Genomic DNA, 20,004 nt, shown 5'->3' on the forward strand with positions numbered 1-20,004 from the left:
GCAGGCTGGGAACTGCGTGCGTGTAGGACCTACTCAAAACAGTGGCTTGCTGAGAAAATGCCCCAAAGCCCTTCTCTTCCCCACCTGTCTGGGTGGGAGCAGAGGTGCTGGGTAAGGGGACCCCAGCACAGGGACAGAGGAGCAGCCTCACTAACAGGCAGAAGCTGCAGGAGGAGCGTCCAGCACGGAGGCAGACAGAGGGCTCAGGAGCAGCTGAGGCAGGAACTCAGCCTGACTTTGGGCAAGGGGACGGTATGGATGGGAGCCCCCGTTGTGCCATGCAGCCAGGCCTGCCGGGGGCAGAGCAAAGACATGCTGCCCTCTCTAGCACCACCCCGGGACGGTTGGACCACACCCTGCCCAGGGGAATCCCACCTCAAACCCTGGTTTTCTCCATAGCACATGGGGAAACTGAGGCACAGGCACACACAGAGCCCACAAGTTGCCCAGCAAGGCTGCAAAGAGAACCCAGGAGTCCTGAGTTTCAACCAGTGCCATTAGCACACGGCCAGTCTGCCTCGGGCTATGGAACGAGCCATACACCTAGCAGGAGCTCCCTCTCCCGGCTGTAGCCGCGGGACAGTCTCCCCTTGCCAGAGGCCAGCAGTCATGCCCATGGGGAATGCAGGCCAAGGGGAGGGGGCCAGGGGCTTGGCCACCCAGGTCATATGCTGGGTGCAGACTGCCACCTGCAGGGGAGTCGATGCTATTGCAGGGCAGGGAAGGCAGCAGACCCCTGCTCGGGGATTAGGGGCAGGAAAGGTAGGTTAAAATGGATGAAGGAAGTGCAGGGGGAGATTTCCATTCATTTTCCTGCTGTTTATTGAGTTTGGCTGAAGGAGCAAACATCCCCCAGCTCAGGCTGGGAGTAGCAGCCTGCCGGCTCTGCAGCCACCGCTGGGGCCTGCCCTGCGTGTGCCCGCTGAGGGGGAGGTGCTCAGGGACACACACAGGCAGCTCGGCGTGAGACTGCCCCTTCGAGAGTGTTTCCTGTCAGCGGGCTCGGCCCCTCCGGGCGCCGGCCCAGTGAGCTCCCCCGGCTGAGAAGGCAGGCGGCATTCGGAGAGCAGCAGGGATGCATGGTCACAAATGGGCTTTTCCAGCGCCTCCCTTTACCCTCCCTTCCGCACAGAGCCCAAGCCATGGCACCGTGCCTGCCTCCTGCCGCTAACACGGTGTCGCCTCTGGGCTGGGCCTGCGAGCGACAAGGAGGGGATCCCAAAGACTCGGGGCTGGAGTGACCTGCACCCTCCCGTCACAGGTTGTTCTGCTCCGGCAGGAAGGGGGCAGAGCAGAGTTCTGGGGCCTGATGCAGCATGTTACACCAGGTGAGGGGCTGGCTGCTGTCGCTGCTTGGCTAAAAGCCTTGTGCTCCACACACTGAGGGAGGGGCTGAGAGATCCTGCCCTCCTGGGCCTGTGTCCTGGTGACTCAATCAGACAGACTGGGGAGGGCTCCTCCCCCTACAGCAGATCCCTGGAGCACCTTAGGACACCTCTCACCATATCAGCATCCCCACATGTACTGAGAGACCAAAGCCACATCTCCTCCCCAGGACGGCACTGGCTGCCCGAGGCCTCAGACTGGCTTCTCCTGCTTGTCCCCTGCGAAGCAGCTCTCGGGCGCCTGCTGCTGTCTGCGTTTCTTTAGGTTCCTGTAGGCCTGGATGACCCTCTCCCGCTCCTCCTCCATGATGCGCTGGCGAGCGAGGGACATGGGGACAGCTTTGCGGGCAGGAGCCGCGTGGCCAGGAGCCAGGAGAGCCGTCAGCAGGAGCTGCCTCGGACGAGCCTACAGAAATGGAAAGAGCCACTGTTAAGGGACAGAGGGTCAATGCCAGGAACGGAGCCCACCACAGAGCGGGGCGCAGGGAGAAGGCACCTGCCAAAGCGCCGCGACTGATGCCAGGGGCTTCCAAGTCTCTACTGTCAAGAAAATTCCTACTAAGCTCAAGAGGCCCCATGGTGCCAGCAGGTTGGTTCCACTCCGCTTTCGTCCTTCTGGAGAGCTGGCTTCAAATCCAGGGCCCTGGCAAGAGAGTTTGGCAACCCCACAACTTGCAAATTCTGCTCGAGAGACCCAGGCAGATGGGGGGGAGAGAAGGGAGGGCTGAGGGTCAGATTGAGCAGCACTGGCAGGGCTGGGTGACAAGCCCAGGGCTGAAATGAGATGGGAGCAATGGTTTACCTTCTCTTTGTTCACCCCGTTTCTGGGCTTCACGGTAAGTGCAGGCGGCTGCATGGCGACCTCGCCAAACTGGACTGGATCTGAAAGGAAGGGGCGGGGAGGAGACAAACGTTGCTTGAGATCTCGGCCGTGGTGCGAGTGTAGCCCATAGGATTATTTTGCTAGCTGTTATAGCCTCCTAATCCAGCCAGCAGTATTAATTAATGTTTCCTTTTCTAAAATCAATCCATTTTATTCTTCTTTTATCAGTATTAATTCCTTGGAATTTAGGGTGCGTTGAGACATGTTTCCTAATAATAAGTTTTGCTGAAATGCAAGAAGCCTACTGGCCTGTAAAATCTGCTATGTAGCAAAAAGTGGAATTAGTTATAAATGTCAGCATAAAAGCTGGCAACCCTTGGCACTGATAAAAATGGTCCCTGAACTTTGGGGAACCAAAGGAAGGAACTATCCACATCACATCACAGGTTTATCCGGCTTCTACAACCGGTTGGTAACCACAGGGTACACCACAACTCGCGGCATCAAGAGAGCCTAGGTTGGCAGTTTTGAAGTGAGATAATCCTTATTAATGTATTTAGAAAGTAAGTGTTATAATCCACTAACCTACAGGAGAAGGCTCCCCATCAATTTCTTAGGGTACGGAAACAAGATTTGGGTGTAGTAGGTTGGGCCTAAATTATATTGGTCAGGATCCTATAAAATACCTTGTAAGACGGCGCTTAGTAAATTAGGTTAGTTTTCACTCCTCTAAATTCTAAGATCTTCTTACTCCTAAAGCTTCGGTTTCGTGGAGTGCTTGTCATCTCTCTTCTATCACGCTGTCAGCTCAGCTCGTGCAGTGTAGTAGAACTACTCAACATTCCTAACCATTGGGGAAGCCAGCACCATCGTGTAATCGGGCCTGCCAGGAGTGAGGCTGGTCCTTCACCTCCTATTACCAGGCTCCCAAGGAAGGGGGTGAGTATGTTATAATAAAAATTTTACCACCAGAAGTTCTGAAATTCGTTTATTGTTTTGCAGTTATAAGTGTCATTGCATTCCTTATTTTTATGTTAATGGCAATAAAGATTTTATCAATTTGGTATTCTTGCCAAGCACCCTGATAGTCCTCTCCCAATACAGAACTCTCTGAGTTCTTAAATTCTGTAGTCTAAATTGGACAAAAACCTGTAAATCTTCTGGTCAAATGCGATCAGTGGCAAGCCATAAAAACTAACCCATCAAATTCAGGTCAACAGGAGCCAGCAGACACACCCAACAGCTCCCACCACCCCAAAGCTCTTTAAAGACCAGCATATACAGTGATTGCTGCTGAAATGCAGCCGCCTCTGGGGAGAGCCGCTTTGAACAGTGCTGCAGAACAGCACAGTGCAGGGAGCAAAGCAGAATCCCAAGCTTAACAAGGATCTGTGGGCAGCATTTCACGAGGCAGGCTGGAGGAAGTACTGCCCCATCAGCAAGCTATTGGCTGGGCCCCACACTGTATTCCCAGGAAGCTCCCTGGGCGTATGCAGCCCATCACAGAGCCAGGACAATGAGGAGCCAAGGAAGCAGGAGAACTTGGGACCAAATTTCAGGTAACGCAAACCTCCTCTACAGCCCTCTCCCGCCTGCAGACCCCTCCCCCTGGGTATGGCAGAGAGCCAGGGCTCCATGTCCCAGCCCCGTGCCCAGAGCCAGCGCAGCGCTGCCGCTCTGTACCCGCTCCTACCTTGGAACAAGGCCTTCTCCAGCATCGCTGCTTTCTTCTCCTCTCTCTTCTTTCGCATTTTCTCCAGTCGTTTATTCTGAAATCTAAGGATGCCGAGCCGGGTCATTTAGAGGGGAGGGAGAGCTTGTTAATAAAAGGGTGCTGGGGGTGGGAGGAAGGGTGCTAACGCTCTGATTAGAACAGACCCGTCTACAGGATTTAAACTTGACTCAGACTGGGGGCTTCTGGGGCAGGGGGTGTCTCTAATTACTTGTGGGTGCAGCACCTTGCGCACCAGGGTCCCCTGATCTTTAACCTGACACTATCCCTTTAAGAGCTGACAACTCCACTCCCTCACCTCCAGGGGCACCCCCCCACCCCAGCCTTCTGGGTATCACCCAGGTGCAGCAGCCGCCTCAGCACAGGTCTGCACAGGCTGCCCTGCGTGAGCTCAGTACCAGCTGCTGGATGGCTGACGATGGACGATGCTGCCCCCTGGAGGGAAAGTTCCTGTACTGGCCCCAGGGGGAGGATAGGACCAGTCTCTGCCATGGCTGGTGTCAGTTAATTGCTCCCTCTGGGGACTGGCTTGGTCTCCTCCCCAGGCGACATCAGAGCATTCCCTTGGCCTCAGCATAAGCTTCCCCCCAGACCTACTCCTTCTTCTTCTGTGACTTCTCCGGGGCCGGCTCCTCAGTCTCAGGCTCGCGCTGCAGCTGGTTTTTGGTGAGAAACAGGACGTGCTGGGTCTCCTGCTCCATGCGCTGGACGTAAGCCGACACCGACTCTTGCTTCCGCCTCTTGAACTTGGGCACGGGAATATCACCCTGGGCCGCAGGCTTCCTTTTGCTCGCTGCAGCCAAGATCACAACACATTGGCCAGAGAAAGGGAGAAGAAAGATCTGTGGGCTCTGCCCATCCCAGGCAGAACAAATCCTAGGGACGTAGGATCTAGACAGGGTGTTTGCACCCGCTACTCCTGTTGGAAGCTGACACAGAACCTGACTCCTCTGATGGTTAGAATCAGCTCCGCAGCCTCATGCTGCCACTCAGCAACCCTTCGGGCTTGGCCAGAACAAAGCAGGTTCCAAGATACTGGACAGTAGGATACATTCGAATCCTCTCCCCGCTTCTTCTAGCCTCGCTAATCTCAGGCAGCGCTAGAGTGGCAGCACCAAATATCCAAGACCCTGACAGAGAGCAAGAGACAGGGGAAGTGCTATCTCCAATTTCCACGTGGGGAAGGGCGGCCCAGAGAAACAATGACCTGCCCAGCCTCTGTGGTAGATCCAGGAATTTGGAACCCAGATTTTTTTCGTTCCCAAGAAGAGCTGTAAACCCGCCTGTGTCAGAGCACGAGATGACCAGCAACTGACAAGGGGTAGGAGGAACAGAACCTGGCAGCAGATTATGCCAGAACTGCCTCCTCCAGGGTCTCTGCTACTTGCTGGTACTGGCCACCCCTGGAACCAGGATATTCAATGGGAGGGACCCTGGTGGGGCCATGTCCCATTTTCAGTGAAGTCAACGTAACTGGTGTAAACTAGACCTAGTCTGTGTGTGGTGATCTTTCAGGTGGGTTAACAAGGACCCGGGGCAGCCGGCCTTTACCTGCTTTCCTTCTCTTCCTGTTCTTGGGGTTTTTCATCTCTTCTCTGCTCTTAATGAGTTCCCGAAGCCGATAGGGAATTTCCTGCTCATCAACATGTTTGGGCTTTGAGTTGGTTTTCTTCTTCTCTTGGCTGAAAAGGAAGAGACGTACCAAGGTCAGAAGCCAGGGACAGGGAAAGGTGCAGGACTCATTGCTGCAGCACGGACGGCCAGGTAAATGGGAGGCAGGGTCTGAGCTGAGGAACAGGCCCAGTGGACTGGGTTTGTCTATCCAGCTGACTGTCCCTCTTCTCACTGAGACAAGGCGGGTGAGGTAATATGTTTTAGTGGACCAGCTTTTGTTTGTCGAAAGAGAGAACCTTGTGAGCTGACAGAGCTCTGCAGTAGGTTTAAAACAAACAAGAGGAAATATTTCTTCACACAACGCACAATCAACCTGTGGAACTCTTTGCCAGAGCATGTTGTGAAGGCCAAGATCATAACAGGGTTCAAAAAAGAACTAGATAAATTCAGGGAGGGCAGGTCCATCAATGGCTATTAGCCAGGATGGGCAGGAATGGTGTTCCTAGCCTCTGTTTGCCAGAAGCTGGGAATGGGCGACAGGGGATGGATCACTTGATGATTCCCTGTTCTGTTCATTCCCTCTGGGGCACCTGGTATTGGCCACTGTCGGAAAACAGGATACTGGGCTAGATGGACCTTTGGCCCGACACGCCAGGGCTGTTTTCCAGTGTAAGCTCGACAGCTCCTCTCTCTCACCAACAGAAGCTGGTCCAACAAAAGATATTTCCCCACATTGTCTCTCTCCAATCCTGGGCCCGACAGCTACACAACACCGCACCCCCCCTTCGAGCGGTTGGAGTGGGGTGTTGCCTTGCCGGCCGGTAAAACAAGAGTCCCCCATTCACTACCCCCGGGGGGGGGGGCAGTGGTGCAGTGGCTGCCCGGAGGCAGATTCCCAAGGACCAGAGCGGGAGATGGCAGCCCGGGGCCATAAGGCGAAGCCCGTCGCACACTTCAGAGGCTGGATGCAGGCGGCACCGGAGGGGGGTGTCCGCTGGCCTGCGCTAGGCAGGCGCTCGCAGGAGCCCAGCCCGATGGGAAGGGACCAGGCACCGCGGTGACAGGCGCAGCAGAGGGGCCACCCCTGCAGCCCGAGCGGGCGCCCGGCTCGCCCCCGCAGAGCCCGTGGGGACCCCCCGCCCCACCGAGCCCAGACACCGACCTGCCCTTGCGCGGCTCCCCCCGACCGCCGCGGCCCGAAGGACCCGGCCCTGCCCGCCGCGGCGGCGCCGGCTGCTGTTTGCCCATCGGGGCTGGGAGCCACGTGCGCCTCCGCGTCCCCCTCGCGCCTGGCGGCCCCCACTTCCGGCTGACCCCGGAGCCCCGCCCCTCCAGTCCCCTACGCCCATTGGTCCGCGTCCTCCTCCGCAACTATTGGTTCGCGCCGGGCGGAACCGATGCGGCTATTGGCTGAGGAAGCTGCCGCTCACGCGGAGGCGAGACGCGTTGTCAGGGCGCCGCGGCCGGGATGTTACTGCAGGGGGCGGCCCGGTGCGGCCGGGGCCTGGCGGGGCGGAGCAGCGCGGCCGGGGCCTGTCCCCAGGTGAGCGCCGGGGCGGGTTGGGAGGCAGCGGGGGAGGGGGTCGCGGAGGGGGCTGTAGGGGGGAGGGGAAGGAGGCAGTTTGGGGAGGAGGGTTTGAGCGGGGGCTGTAGGGGAGGGAAGGAGGCAGTTTGGGGGAGCAGGGGGCTGTGTGGGGAGGGGAGGAGGCAGTTTGGGGAGGAGGGTTTGAGCGGGGGCTGTAGGGGAGGGGAAGGAGGCAGTTTGGGGGAGGAGGGTTTGAGCAGGGGGGGCTGTAGGGGGAGGGGAAGGAGGCAGTTTCGGGAGGAGGGCTTGAGCAGGGGCTGTAGGGGAGGAAGGAGGCAGTTTGGGGAGGAGGGTTTGAGCGGGGGGGCTGTAGGGGGAGGGGAAGGAGGCAGTTTGGGGGAGGAGGGTTTGAGCGGGGGGGGGCTGTATGGGGGGAGGCCAAGGAGGCTGTTTGGGGGAGCAGGGTTGGAGCAGGGGGGCTGTATGGGGGAAGGGGAAGGAGGCTGGATGGGGATGGAGGGATCTCCTGCCTGTATTTGGACCCATCCCCAATACGGGGTTATCGAGTGCACTTGGTGGACCGAATCCTGCCTTTCTCCCTGCACCCGAGCTGCTCCTGCGAGCCTTGCACGCTGCTGGGCCCACCCCAAGAGCTGCGTGGATAGTCCCATCGGCACCGATGGCCATCAGAACGATGGGCCAGACCCGGCTGTGCGGAGCCCTCGGCATGTGACAGTTCGACATCTCTTGAAAGTTTGTTATTCATTGCCAGGTAAATCTACAACTCTTCAGGTGCACGGAGCGCTGGAGACTGCAGAGATGTGGGTTTCCTTTCTGGGACGGGCTCCCTCGCAGAGACCACCTAAAAAGCTGCTTCTGCAGCATTCGGAGCTTTTCCGTGGACCTGACAAAAGCAGATTTTAGCCACCATCTAAGCCATTCGGACACCCGAGGAGATGGCTCTCAGACTGATCCCCAGCAGAGTGACGGAGAGCCCTGTGCTGCGGGGGGCTCAGAGCCTTTGAAAGACACAGAGCCCCCTTTTTCCAAGCCCCCAACGCTCCTTCCCCCCACTAACTGCTGTATGAGTGGCTGCCACAACTGCGTTTGGATTGCATATGTAGAGGAGCTGCAGAAACACTACCAGGATGGGGGAGAACAGGCCTTAGCAGCTGTGGAAAAGCACATAGAAGATGAGAACATTAAAATGATTTTAAAGATGGAAATCCGATTCCGCATGAAGAAAGACTGATGCTCACAGCCTACACTGTTGGCTCCTGCCATGGCTCCTCCTCTCCCATGACACGACAAACTCCAGAGAGCGAGCGAGCCCATATTTATTTATTACCCTTCTCCGAAAAGGCTCCTCATTTAACATAGTTTGTCCATCTCCTTTTAAGCTTGGTTCTTGAGCTCCAGAGTCCAGTTTGACTACCGGTTGGGACAGGATTGCCATTATTTATTGGTATGAGTTACAGTACTTGGCGGAAATTGGGTGAAAATAAATTCATGCCCGTGTGCTTAAAAATGTGAACCTCTTCTAGGCGTGTCTCTGTTCTGGGCTTGTGCAACGCCTACCTGGCCTACTTCACGCTTAACCCAGTGGAGTTGCTCCTGGCGCACTCTGCTTTAAGAGTGTTTGTTTAACATCTAGGCTGGGAATCCCAAAGGGGACAAAGAATTCAGCACCCAAATCCCACATTCTCTGGGAGTTTAAGTCCCTTAGCCCTCCTTAAAACCCCACTGTGGATTGGATAAATAGTCCTCTCTCTCCCCTGATGCACGGCCAGCTGTGCTCCCCTCTGGATCCTCAGCACTGCTTCCTCACCCAGTTGCTGGGTGGCTGGAGTTGAAGAGCCTAGTGCATAACCCGCGATTCCCTGGGAGGGCCTGGGAGCCCTTTAGCACCCCCTGTTTGCTGCGTCTTTCTAAACTTATTAGAGGCTTCAGCATGTTGTAAGCGCTTCTTGTTGAGGCTTTCTGTCATGTCGGCCCCTCAGATGGGGTTGGCTGCCAGAGCCCAGCGTTTCTTCTCAGAGGAGGCCTCGGTGGGGTTTGTAACCTGTCCCCTCATCCTCCTGAGGAAATGGCTTTTCCCCTGGGCCAGTGGGATTTGCTGGCCCACTGGGCTCAGAGCTGACTGTATTCAGCATGGGTACCTGTCCCTGCACAAGGGGGTTTCAGCAGGTACCAAGCAGTGGCACCAGCCTTCTGTCATGCTGCTTGTTCTGGTTAACCCGAGACGGCTGCAGCTGACTCTTGGCACCCCAGCCTAGTCAGGGCAAAGTACCCAGTCCGGGCAGTGAGCGTGTGGATTTTGTCTGCATCACGGTTGAATGAAGTGTGTACGTTAGACCATTGACTGCAGATGGGATAAACTGCAAGGAGAAAGCTGGATCTGCTTGTGTTAGCAACAGGGCAGAGCCTTGCGAAGCCACACGAAACCCGAGACCCTTTGGACCCCTTCTCAGCAAAGGTTTAATACCGGAGCTCTAGCGCGGCGCCTGAGCCTGCACTGACAGTATAGTCTGCACTCTGCCAGGCTTGCTGTCACTAAGTAAAGAGAAGCTCTCCTGGTCCACACACGGTTAAAACCCTGTTCACCAGGCAGTGCCCTCACTCGGTTGGTTCTTTAGTGAGTTCGCCCCCTCTCCTGTTACTTTGCAGCTGTTTGTGAGAATGGGGGAGGTTCCCTTGCATGAAGAAACAACAGCAAATGGGGTTTCTCTTCTCTTCCTGGAGGGGAGAGGAAACTCCTTCTGCAGAAGTGGCTGTGTCCATCTCAGGCACACGTCTGTCCCACCCTCTTCTGTTCAGCCATTCTCACGGCAGTAGAACCAGGGGGCAGAGCGTATAAATCAGCTGCTGGTTGTGGGTCCCCTTTCAGTTCTGTAAGGGGGCGATAGATCCCTAGTGACACTTTGGACCTGGAGATCTCCCCCCAAAACATATCAGGTGAGTCCAGTGCACTGAACAGCTTGGCTTAGCTCTGAATTGTGAGATGAGAGCAGAGCATTTATTTCCCTGGGCCAGAGGTTCTTTGCTTGCTAGAGAGATCAATCAACAGCAAAAAGCAACTTTGGGGATTTTATAATCAAAATTGCAGCTGAGTGCAGAGCTGCAGTGCTGGGCTCTGCCGGAAGGGGGCTTGCAGCCATGTGATCCTCTCTCACCAAGAGCAGGGGTAATCAGCTTGTGAAAACCCAGGTAGTGTAAGAGAGCTGTTCCCTCGGGGTCAGTGCTGGACCATTGCCCCAGTGTGGTGCTAGGGGGCTCTGTGCTACGGCGGGTGCAGGTTTTTGAGGTGGGATCTAAAGCCAGCCTGCTGACCGCTCAGGTTGGTAAAGGTCTTAGGTCAGTGTGTGATTTTTACTGTGGAGTCCTGCTCCGATTCAAGTGTGAACAATTGCCTGCTGCCTCCTTAAATCCACCCTGTTGCTTCCACTGCACACAGTGGCCTTCGCTGTCTCCACTGAGAATGGTTCGCTGGCAAATGGCTGTGGAGTTGCGCCCCTAGATGTGGCTGCATTTCAGGGATTTGTGCATCTGTGAAGGAACGCGCACTGTATGAATGGAGGAGGATGGCAGAGAGTCTGTTCCCTGCCTCCAGGAGATGCAGCACAGGAGGCATAGCCTGGCATGTGAGGGGGATGGGGGGCTTTAAAGCTACATTTGTGCATCGGGGCTGCTGTGGCGCAGGCATAAATAAGAGCAGCTGCAGGGCTGCTCTAATTTGCAGCACCTTCCAAGAGCTGCCTAGTGGCTGCTGAGCCATGTGGCACAGCACAGAAGCTATGTAGTGGCATGTGCTGTGGAGCCCCACCTCCTGTACCACGCCTAGCAAGGCAGCTGACCCAGAGGTGCTTGGGGTGGTGCAGTGCTTTGCACCGATGGAATTTCCTGCTGCACCTGGCACCACCCTCCGTGGGCACCCTGGAGTGGTGTATAGGGGCTGCGGAGGAATCTGTCCCTCATTCTTTGTGCTAAATGACAGCATTTTTCTCCCATTTGCTAAGGGGTCCGTGTCAGAAAGCACCAGCCCCCCTAAAACTCTGCCCGCCAGAGCCGTGCCCTTGCTGCGCTTGGCTGCAGAGTCTGAGATTCTTAATGAAATCTTGACGGAAACTAACACCACGAACCACACACACCCCCCCCCCTGCAGAATCTGGCTAATGAAGTCAGGTACCACTAAGACCTGCTAGCTATTTAGCAGCCTATGCTCATAAAACTCAAGATGGAATCAATAATTAACAGGGGTCCTTGTCTTTATCAGAAAGTAACCAGTTCAGCCGGTGTCCTTAAAACATTCCTGGATTTGCATAATCCTATTTGCTGAAGCCTAACTAATTGTAATTAGTGGAAGGGCCTGAAGTTCAATTAAAGAGTACTGAGATTATGCCTTTTTCTAATTGCTTTAGTGCAAGGGGATTAGCTTTGGAATGATACTCATCCAGCAGACAGACTGGTGCTTCCACAGGAAACCTGGGCAAAGACCAAGGAGTTGCTTTTCCAAGAAATTGAGCAGTGATCAGAAATCCTTTTTTTAATGCGTGACAGTCAGTTGGCCCATAGGACTCCCTGTCACAGATATTTGTCGACTGGGGCCAACACCTTAGCAGTGGTCGGGACAGGATTAGACAGCCCTATGGAGAATGGGGAACATCTGCCGGGACAGTAGATAGGATTAAAATGGGGAAGGGATATCAACTCTCATGCTTCACTACTAGGGGATAGGAAGAAACTTCCCCAGTGGACAGATAAGGAATAACGTGCCCATTATGTAGCCTCTTGTGCCTTCCTCGGAAGCAGCTAGCAGTGACCACGGTTGAGCACTGGGGCCTGAAGTAGGTGGACCCTTTCTTCTGCTCCACTCTGGCAATGCCTAGGTTCCTAAGAATACCAGACAGGACCGCCCCTTGCATTAGCGCCCAGGGCCAGCCTTTGCAAAGGTGGGCACCTGAATCCAGGCTTGGTTGCTAGGTAAGTAGTCTGATTGTTTCCAAGTGGCTCAGGGCCCTGTGGCTTCCATTGACTTCATGGGCACAGAAGGGGTTAGAGCATTGCTAGCCTTGGCCAGGAGGATGCTGTCGTATGGGGTAGCATCCCAGAGGCCCAGGCCCTTGGTGACCTCGCTGCTTTTCAAGATCGGACAGGAGCTTGGGCTCCATATGGGTTGAATCGGGCCCATCCCTCGTAGCATGGGATTTCCTGTCTCGTATGAACCTCGGGGCAGGGACTTCGTCTCCTGGTTTGTTTGGTGTCACGGTAATTGCACTATAGCTGCTATTAATTAATGTCTTTGCTCAGCTTGCGTGCTCCTTGGACTGTCTGATGGATACATGTGCATGCAGCACCTAGCGCAATGGGCTGGGATCCATGGGTGGGCCCTCTAACCATATGGCAATACACATAATGAGTTGGAAGGGAAATGTCAAGTGCCTGTAGGCAGAGCTTGGTGAACGCTGCAAAGATCTGGGCTCACTTTCTGAGCCCCGTTGCAGTCGCTTTGCACGGTCTTCTAGGTGGTTCATGGCAGGAGCGATCTGAGAATCATCCCATTTGAGCCCAATATTGCGGATTTGTGCAAAGCACATTTGAAATTGACAGCAGGTTCTGAAAGGGCCAGTCAAGGATCCTGCGCTCAGAGTAGTTCTGCTGTCGGGAATACTTGTCCCAGCCGAGTTGCAGGCCGAAGTCTGCTCCCGGGAATGCCCGGCTCCTTGATTGCCAGCCAGGGATCTCCCAACAAGAAGCTTCTAAACTGAAGAGGAGGCAAAATCCGGCCAATAAATTATTTGCTAGGAATTGTTCTACCCCAAACACCCCACTCCACACTGAGATATTGGGCAGAGCCAGAGAGACAAGCAAATGCCCCTCGGAACAATCAAATACCCAATCAACTGAGCGGGAGCAGACAGTGTCTTACAAGAGCATGACCCCAACGCCCTCCCTCTCACCACATGCTCATCTCCTCCACCCCGAACGATGGACATCCCGTTAGAAATGAGAGCAGCTTACCCATTTCTAAAGGAAGGGTCATAATCCTATTACCCAGGAGCAGAATAAACCCACCCGCCCGCAAGGACCATCGGAGTGTCGTCTCTAGGACGCGGACCGTCAGAGCTGGCTGGGGCTAGTGCCAGCCCGGTGCAGCTGGCCCTGGGAAACATCTGCAGCGGGGTAAGTAATCCCCACTGCTTTCAACACACCAAGTGCAGCTGTTCTTCAGCTTCTTACGTAAGGCATCAATGTGCTCCAGCCTTCGTCTCGCTCACCTCCCTGGCTGCGTCTACTTCTGCCACCCTGCATGAGACTGTAGTTCCTTTCCTTGGGCTTTAAAATCCTAGTCGGTCCCTCCGCTGTGGATGCCGAGTGATTGGAGGGGCGAAGGAGGTTGTTACTAGGCCGTGGTGCCGATAGCTGGTGCGAGGCGGATTCGAGTCTTATCAGACTGTTGGCATGAACTGGTCCACGGTGGCTAGTCTGGACAGGCACCAAAGAACCAGATAGATAATGGCCACGGTGCTCCAAGCTGTCCGTACTTCCAGGCTGCTGAAGGAGCCGCCGCGTGCCCGTAGCAAACCCCTGGGCGGCTCGGTCCGTTTCCGAGGGGCAGCCAAAGGCTCAGGACCAGAGTTGGCCACTATGGGTGAATTTTCAAAGAAAAACTTTAAAACATTAATTTTATGGGATTCTTTTTAACTGAAATGTTTTGGGTTTTTGCTCTTTCCCCTTTTCTGGTTCCAAACTGGGAAGTGGGGTAGGTGGATCCAGGGGAGGGGAAAACCCCTGGAAACGGCGGGGGGAGGAGGGGTCAGAACATTTCAGCGAGAAGGGAAACGGTCCTTTTGCAAACAGGCTGGGTTTTGTTGAAAACTGTTTTGAAAGGGAGAGTGGTGACTGGCTGCTCTTGCCAGGGGGAGTCCCAAGTGCCGACCTGTTCCCCTTCCCCTTGCAGTGATTTGTGATGGAGCAAGTTGGGGCTGTTGTCAGCCCCATCAGGCCTGCTAGCCCACGGCTAGTATCTGCAGAAGTATCGACATCTTGCCCAGCCGCCGGGGAGAGCAGCCCTGCTCAGATTAGCGCCGCTCGGGATTTGCAGGGGAGGCGGGATACACAAATCTGACCAGTTGTTTGCAGAAGTTTTTGCCTCTGGCTTGCTGCGGCTGTAGGTGCTGAGGGCCTGCTCCGAAGCCCCTGAGCTACGGGGAAGACTCACCACTGCCTTCAGTGTCTGTGGATCAGTCCCCAAATGTTCCTGAGACAATAGTGAAACTAAAGCCTGACTAGAGAGGGGACCTGCAGCAGCTGCTGACCCTGCAAACAGGCACATGTGCACTATTGCCCAGGAGAGTGCTTAATAGATTCCACCTGAGCTTAACTTTATTATTTGCATTGAAACAGCACCTAGCGGCTCTTGGCCAGATCAGAGCCCCAGTGTGCTAGGGGCTGCACACACGTGCACGCACAGAGCTTAGTGTGAATGCACCAGCCAGCCAGTGGGGTAAAGAGCACGGTGAAGTCATGTAATCAAGATATGGCAAAGGCAAGGCTAGAATCCAAGTCTCCTGACTCGCAGCCCCGGGTCCCTTTCCAGCCTAGTAGCCCAGACCAGCTCCCCGCTGTGAGAGGCGTTGGCAACGGAAGGGAAGGCCTCTACTTACAGGTCACAGAGTGGGGTGAATGGGCTGCTCCGCAGCTGCAGAAGCCAGGAGGACGGTCTTTTGAAGGGGCAGGGTTTGTGAACGGATAGTAACTGCACAGGTGGCTGGGTCAGGGGGTCACTGAAATCCCTCACCGGTAAAGGGGCTGTGTAACAGCACTCGCTGTTGAAGACCCAAGCGTCATTGTAGGCACATCCTAACTCTGATCATTTATTCACGAGAAATAAACAGTAGGAGCTAGAATCTGGCCTCTCAATGCCCAGGGGCTAGTAGGCTATTGAGTAGCCTAGGAGGGCTGCTTGCGGGATAGCATACTAGCCCACAGGCTTTGGGAGACCAGCATCTGGCCTTTAAAAACCCATTTCTCCTTTCACAAATTATATAGGCCTTGCTAAACCGCCTGTGGTTTTACTTGGGAGTGATTGTAACTGGTGATGCTTTGCTGTTTCACCCCAGATCACACGTCCTGGAACAGAGACGTTTCTTGGGCACAGAAGACTGACGCTGCTGCAGAAACCCCTCCATTAGAAACAACGGAGTGAGAGTAATTTACCAACCCCAAGCATTCAAGAAACCAGGAGTCAGCACCCTCCCCTCCCAAAAAAATACAAGATTGGCTTTAAAAATAACGAGATTTTAAAAAAAATACTAAATGGGGGGAGGGTTTTTTCATTATTTCTCTGGTCTTTGAGCCTCTAGGGTTTGCGTTCAGTGTGCCGCCGCGAGGGCTAGAAAATCACTATGCTGAAATTCCTGCGTAATAGCGTGAGGCAAGGGGCCTGGGGTTTTAAGAAAGACACCAGTGCTGAGACTTCTGATAAAATCATGAGAGCTGGCAACCGGGAGGCGAGGTTGGGTTCCCAGTACAATCGGGCTGGACGCTAACGCCGGAGCAGAAGTCATGGATGCTGCACCGCCCCAGTTATTGCGGTCTCGTGTTGCACAGGAACTGACCCTGCAAGCACTGGGTCCCACCCGGCTACTAGTAAAAGAACAGCATTAAGGCTGGCGAGAGGAGCGTAGGAACCCACAAGCTGGCAGGCTGGACAAGAGCAGGGATCCATCTACGCCAGTGGCCAGCCCCAGCTTTTTCAGAAGCTCCCCCCACCCCACCCCACCCCCGAGCAATTATAGGGTAACATTTCCACCTACTCCTTTCAAAGGTCAGCTCATGGCCTGAAACATGAGGTGTTAGGGCCCTTCCATACTGGGGCGGGGGATTGTTTTTAACTCATGGATGTTTTCATTACCCCCAGAAGTGTTCAGTCTTTTTGTGGGTCCAGCTGAGCTTGTGGCCTCAGTGGCGTCTTGTGGCAACGAGTTCTGCAGGGTAACTGGGCCCTGTGTAAACTTTTTCCTCATATTGCTTTTAAATCTGCTGCTTTTCACTGATTGAGTGGCCTCTTGTGCTCTGCAGGATACACTGAAATCACCTACCTGCCTTCTCTCGCCAGTCATGTTGTATTCTTTCATCATGTCCCTTTATATTTATCTCCCAACAGCTCCATCCTTTCCCTCAAAAGCTAGAAAATGCCAGAATTAAGCTTGCCCATGTAACCTTAATTCTCCCCTTGGTGGGTATGAATTGTGGGACAGTCTCTCATTACATGATCAAACTGGCTCTCGACTAGGCTATTTTCATTGCCCAGGAGAAGGGAAATGCAACCAGCAGTGTCCACAGTGAACGGTCTCTGAGAGCTCATTTTAATGCTAATCTTGCGACGCATTATCTGTAGACCTGTATCTTTGTCTTTTTAAATATATGTGACTTTTAGCTCAATTGGGACCCAATAACTCCTGTGCTTGCAGCAGCCCATACTGACCAATGTGCTGGATCAGCACCCTGGAGGACAGACTTCAGGGCCCCAGTCCCAGGGAGAAAGGACCTGTTTTGTCCTTGCAAACGCACAGTTTAAAACAAGCCAGCAGGGATATTTCAGTCCCACGCAGGTGCTGCTCCCGTCCTTGGTAACACGCTGTGGCACATTATCCGCCATGCACATGGCTAAGCATGTGACCCCGGGGCTTTCTGAGCACGAACCGGCGGGAAGAGACCTCTGCACAGTGCTGGTCCCAGCTGACCTTGCATGCTCAGATCTTCCCTTTGCCAGGACACCAGCAACCAGAAGCAGCTGCAGCACACCAGCTGCTCCCAGCCCCACTGTCAGAAGCAATAACAGCACCCAGCAAAGAGCCTCCCAGATTCATTCAGCCCTCGCTGCCCCCAGGTTCCCGACAGGCTTGGAACGAGCGTTGGGATGTTGGAGGTCGGGGGAGAAGGAGCAAACAGTTGTAACTTCAGGGATTTGCTGTTTAAAGAAACAGACGCGAAAGCCCCTGCTTTGTCCCACGTTCCCTAGTGCTGGCAATGTCCTTGCAATAAGGAGCTTAGAGCTGGCTGAGCTCAGCCAGTTCCAAGGTTGCAGGAGCTTTTCTTCTGCAGCAGGGGCGGGGGGGCTGGCAAGTGGGTCACTGAGCCATGGAACGGAGCCCTGGCCCGCCCTGGGCTGGTGAGTGGCTAAAGCTTTCGTTTAAAGGGCATGGGGGGGGGTCGCATCCCCACTCCCTAGCTAGCCAGCTCTGTTCTTGGCCTCTTGTGTGCACCAGCCGCCTGGGCGGGAGGGCCAGAGCTCCCTGGGGGTTGGCCACCCAGTTCCCGTTCGTTCCCAGGAGCTGGGCAGCTACAGCCCCTTGCGGGCATTGAAAACCTCGGTCCAGGGTCCCGGGTGGGGATCGAACTGTGGCTGCTCAGCCCTGGAAAGCACATCCCCTGCCCCACCAGCTAAAGCACTAACAGGTAGTGAGTGAGTGAGTCAGCCACTAGAGGGAGGTGTGATCCCATGCACCACCCATCTGGCACCCACATTCCCTGCTCCCAGGGGCGAGCAGCCTTGGGTGACCCACCCCCGCTGGGGTGCTGCTGCGTCCCCCCTCTAGCGGCAGCTGGGTTGAGGAGCCTGCTGCTACACCCTTGGCTAAGGGGGCTGGGTCTAGTTCAGACCACGTCCAGCTGCCACTAGCCACCCAGGAAGGCAGCAGTACGTTTGCATTGGTGGCCCATCTCAGCGGGCACTGTGGGCCGCCATCTCCTTGCTCCCCTCACATGGCCAATTCTCTCTCTTTCTTTCTGCCTCCAAACGTGTGACCTGCAGGGAGAAGTCGGGACCTGGAGCCAGTGGACTGCACCAGCTGCTGACACCCCACCGCAGCCATGAGCCTGGAGCCCCCCAAGCTGGAGATCAAGTCAGCCACCAGGGTGACTGGAGGGCCAGCCACCCCCAGGAAAGGGCCCCCCAAATTCAAGCAGAGGCAAACCAGACAGTTCAAGAGCAAGCCACCCAAGAAGGGGACCCAAGGGTGAGCACGTAGGGTGGGAGTGCTGCTCTCGCAGACTCTGGTCTCCCTGCACCGGTGAGCAGGCAGGGCCTGCGGTGACTGGCCTAACCCAGGGGCTCAGTGTACTGCCAGCCCCTTCTGGCCAGGACTAACCTCTGGGGCTGGGCTCTGCCCCCCAGCTGCAACCCCTGAGCATTTACCCCCCAGATACCTCGGGGGCGGGGCTCTGCTGTGAGACTGCTCCGCCCCCATCCACTCTCCCCCTGAACCGTGGTCTTTAGGGGAACCCATGTGAGGCTAGAGGGGACTCGACCGGGACAGCCCAACAATGCAGCAGGAGGGGAGCCGCTGGCACCAGAGCAGGGAGACCTTGGTGGGGGCTTTAACAAAGAGAAAGAAGTGCCCCGAACAGCAGCCAAATGAGAGGAGACCACCCATTGCACCGAGAACCAGAGTCTCACCCCATCGCCCGTTCACTGACCACGTCCAGGGAGACGCAGCCAGCCGGGGGCTTGGCAGTTCACCGCAGCAGGGGGATTCTGCAGGCCTCTGCAGAGCAGACTGGGTGTCAGGTCTTCTGCAAAGGCTCCACACCCAGAGTGAACTGCCTAGAGCTCAGTTCTCCCTTAGGGTGCAAAGAACCACATGCACCCACTGCCCTACGGTGCTGGGGACTCAGGCAATGGGCTTTTTCAAGGCTGGGTTTCTGGCCAGTGAGCCAGCGAGGGGTATTTGCTGGAGAGGCTCCCTCTGGCCAGCCCCTCATCTCACACCCCTCCACGCAGAGCTGGGGGTCACAGATCACTGCGGGTGGGCAGGGATGCTCCAGGCTGAGCCCAGGCAGGGAGAGTGATGTAATGGTGTCTCTCCTTGCAGGTTCGGTGATGACATCCCTGGCATGGAGGGGCTGGGAACAGGTAACCGAGCAGCTGGTGCTTGACTGGTTTGGAAATAGGGAATGTGTTGCACATGAAAGGGAGAGATTAACATCAGGAGCCAGGCTGCCCCCACTCTGCTCTGCAGATGCACCTCAGCCCTGGGGAGAGGTCCACAGCTGTGCAGATATCAACCCCCCTCTGCATTTCCACCACGGCTTGTGCTGGACTCCCACCCCACCCACAGCTCAGCCCTGACCTGCAGCTCCCCACCCCCTTGGTCCCCTCCTGAGAAGTGGCCACCAGCTGTGCCCTGGCTGGGTTTGCTGTGGATAAATGGAACCAGGAGGGACTGCACATGGGTCAGTTTCTCATATGGCCTAAAGCAGGACTTGAACTTGTGCCTTAATTCTCTGTGCCACCCCGTCCCTCCCCCTTTGGCAGACCCCCTTCCCCCCTGCACCAGAGAATGAACTTCCAGAACAGCTGGGTGACAAAGGCAGAGTGCCCGGGAGAGCTCTGCCCTGGGTAAACAGCGCCCAGCCCCGTGGCACCGGTCTCCACTGCACAGGCAGGACGTGCTGGCATGGAACGAGCCCCATTTGAATGGGGATGGGGGGCGCCCATAGCAGGGACAAGGTGCCAAGCAGCAGTGCTGGGGAGAGGGCTTTGCCCAGACAGCAGCCAGATCCTGGCTCACGCTGACTCCGGCCTCTCTCTGCTTTTCCCCTTTCAGACATCACCGTGATTTGCCCCTGGGAAGCTTTCAGTCACCTGGAACTCCATGAGCTGGCGCAGTACGGCATCATCTAGCCGGCCCTGAGCATGTCTCATGGCAGCCCGGCCGCCCACAGAGTGTCACTATTTATACAGAGGCGGCTGCAGCCGCTTTCGCTGCTAGTGACCAGACCAGCCTCAACAAGCTCTTTCAAATAAACACGCTCAGTCAAATCTGCTCTGAGTCTGACCTGGCTTTCTGAGCCAGCTCTATTCCACCCTTGATGCTCCCATGCAGCCTGGAGTTGCTTAACACAGGATTTCCCCAAGACA

At 55.6% G+C, this 20,004-nt stretch overlaps 2 protein-coding genes across 16 annotated transcripts; one reads left to right on the forward strand and one right to left on the reverse strand.

Moving 5' to 3' along the window:
- Positions 1–283: 283 nt before the first annotated feature.
- Positions 284–6,858, reverse strand: CCDC137 (coiled-coil domain containing 137). Its single transcript, XM_039500786.1, has 6 exons — positions 6,717–6,858; positions 5,492–5,622; positions 4,538–4,733; positions 3,902–3,984; positions 2,188–2,267; positions 284–1,791 (listed from the first exon to the last, which is right to left on the reverse strand). The coding sequence occupies exons 1-6, from the start codon at positions 6,800–6,802 to the stop codon at positions 1,579–1,581; spliced, it is 789 nt and encodes a 262-aa protein (XP_039356720.1). The 5' UTR covers positions 6,803–6,858; the 3' UTR covers positions 284–1,578.
- PDE6G (phosphodiesterase 6G) lies at positions 2,926–19,902 on the forward strand. 15 transcript variants are annotated; one of them, XM_039500799.1, is made up of 5 exons: positions 2,926–3,147; positions 3,429–3,767; positions 17,896–18,100; positions 18,956–18,996; positions 19,691–19,902. In XM_039500799.1, exons 3-5 carry the CDS (start codon positions 17,955–17,957, stop codon positions 19,765–19,767), a joined length of 264 nt encoding a protein of 87 aa, XP_039356733.1. In that variant the 5' UTR covers positions 2,926–3,147; positions 3,429–3,767; positions 17,896–17,954; the 3' UTR covers positions 19,768–19,902. The 15 variants fall into 15 exon arrangements, 12 of the variants coding, with proteins under 12 accessions (XP_039356733.1, XP_039356722.1, XP_039356729.1 ...); XM_039500798.1 differs by lacking the exons at positions 2,926–3,147; positions 3,429–3,767 and adding exons at positions 7,003–7,097; positions 15,200–15,281; XM_039500796.1 differs by lacking the exons at positions 2,926–3,147; positions 3,429–3,767 and adding exons at positions 7,004–7,097; positions 15,200–15,287.
- Positions 19,903–20,004: the final 102 nt, after the last annotated feature.

Source organism: Mauremys reevesii, linkage group 15 (assembly GCF_016161935.1).
Source record: "Mauremys reevesii isolate NIE-2019 linkage group 15, ASM1616193v1, whole genome shotgun sequence".
In the NCBI taxonomy this organism is placed as follows: domain Eukaryota; kingdom Metazoa; phylum Chordata; order Testudines; family Geoemydidae; genus Mauremys; species Mauremys reevesii.

Coding starts and splice junctions, on each gene's coding strand:
- PDE6G (XM_039500788.1), top strand. CDS start 7,023: ATGTTACTGCAGGGGGCGGCCCGGTGCGGCCGGGGCCTGGCGGGGCGG. Junction 7,098..7,851: donor CGGCCGGGGCCTGTCCCCAG/GTGAGCGCCGGG, acceptor ATTCATTGCCAG/GTAAATCTACAACTCTTCAG.
- CCDC137 (XM_039500786.1), bottom strand. CDS start 6,802: ATGGGCAAACAGCAGCCGGCGCCGCCGCGGCGGGCAGGGCCGGGTCCT. Junction 5,623..6,716: donor GGGGAGCCGCGCAAGGGCAG/GTCGGTGTCTGG, acceptor CTTCCTTTTCAG/CCAAGAGAAGAAGAAAACCA. Junction 1,792..2,187: donor ACGGGGTGAACAAAGAGAAG/GTAAACCATTGC, acceptor CCATTTCTGTAG/GCTCGTCCGAGGCAGCTCCT.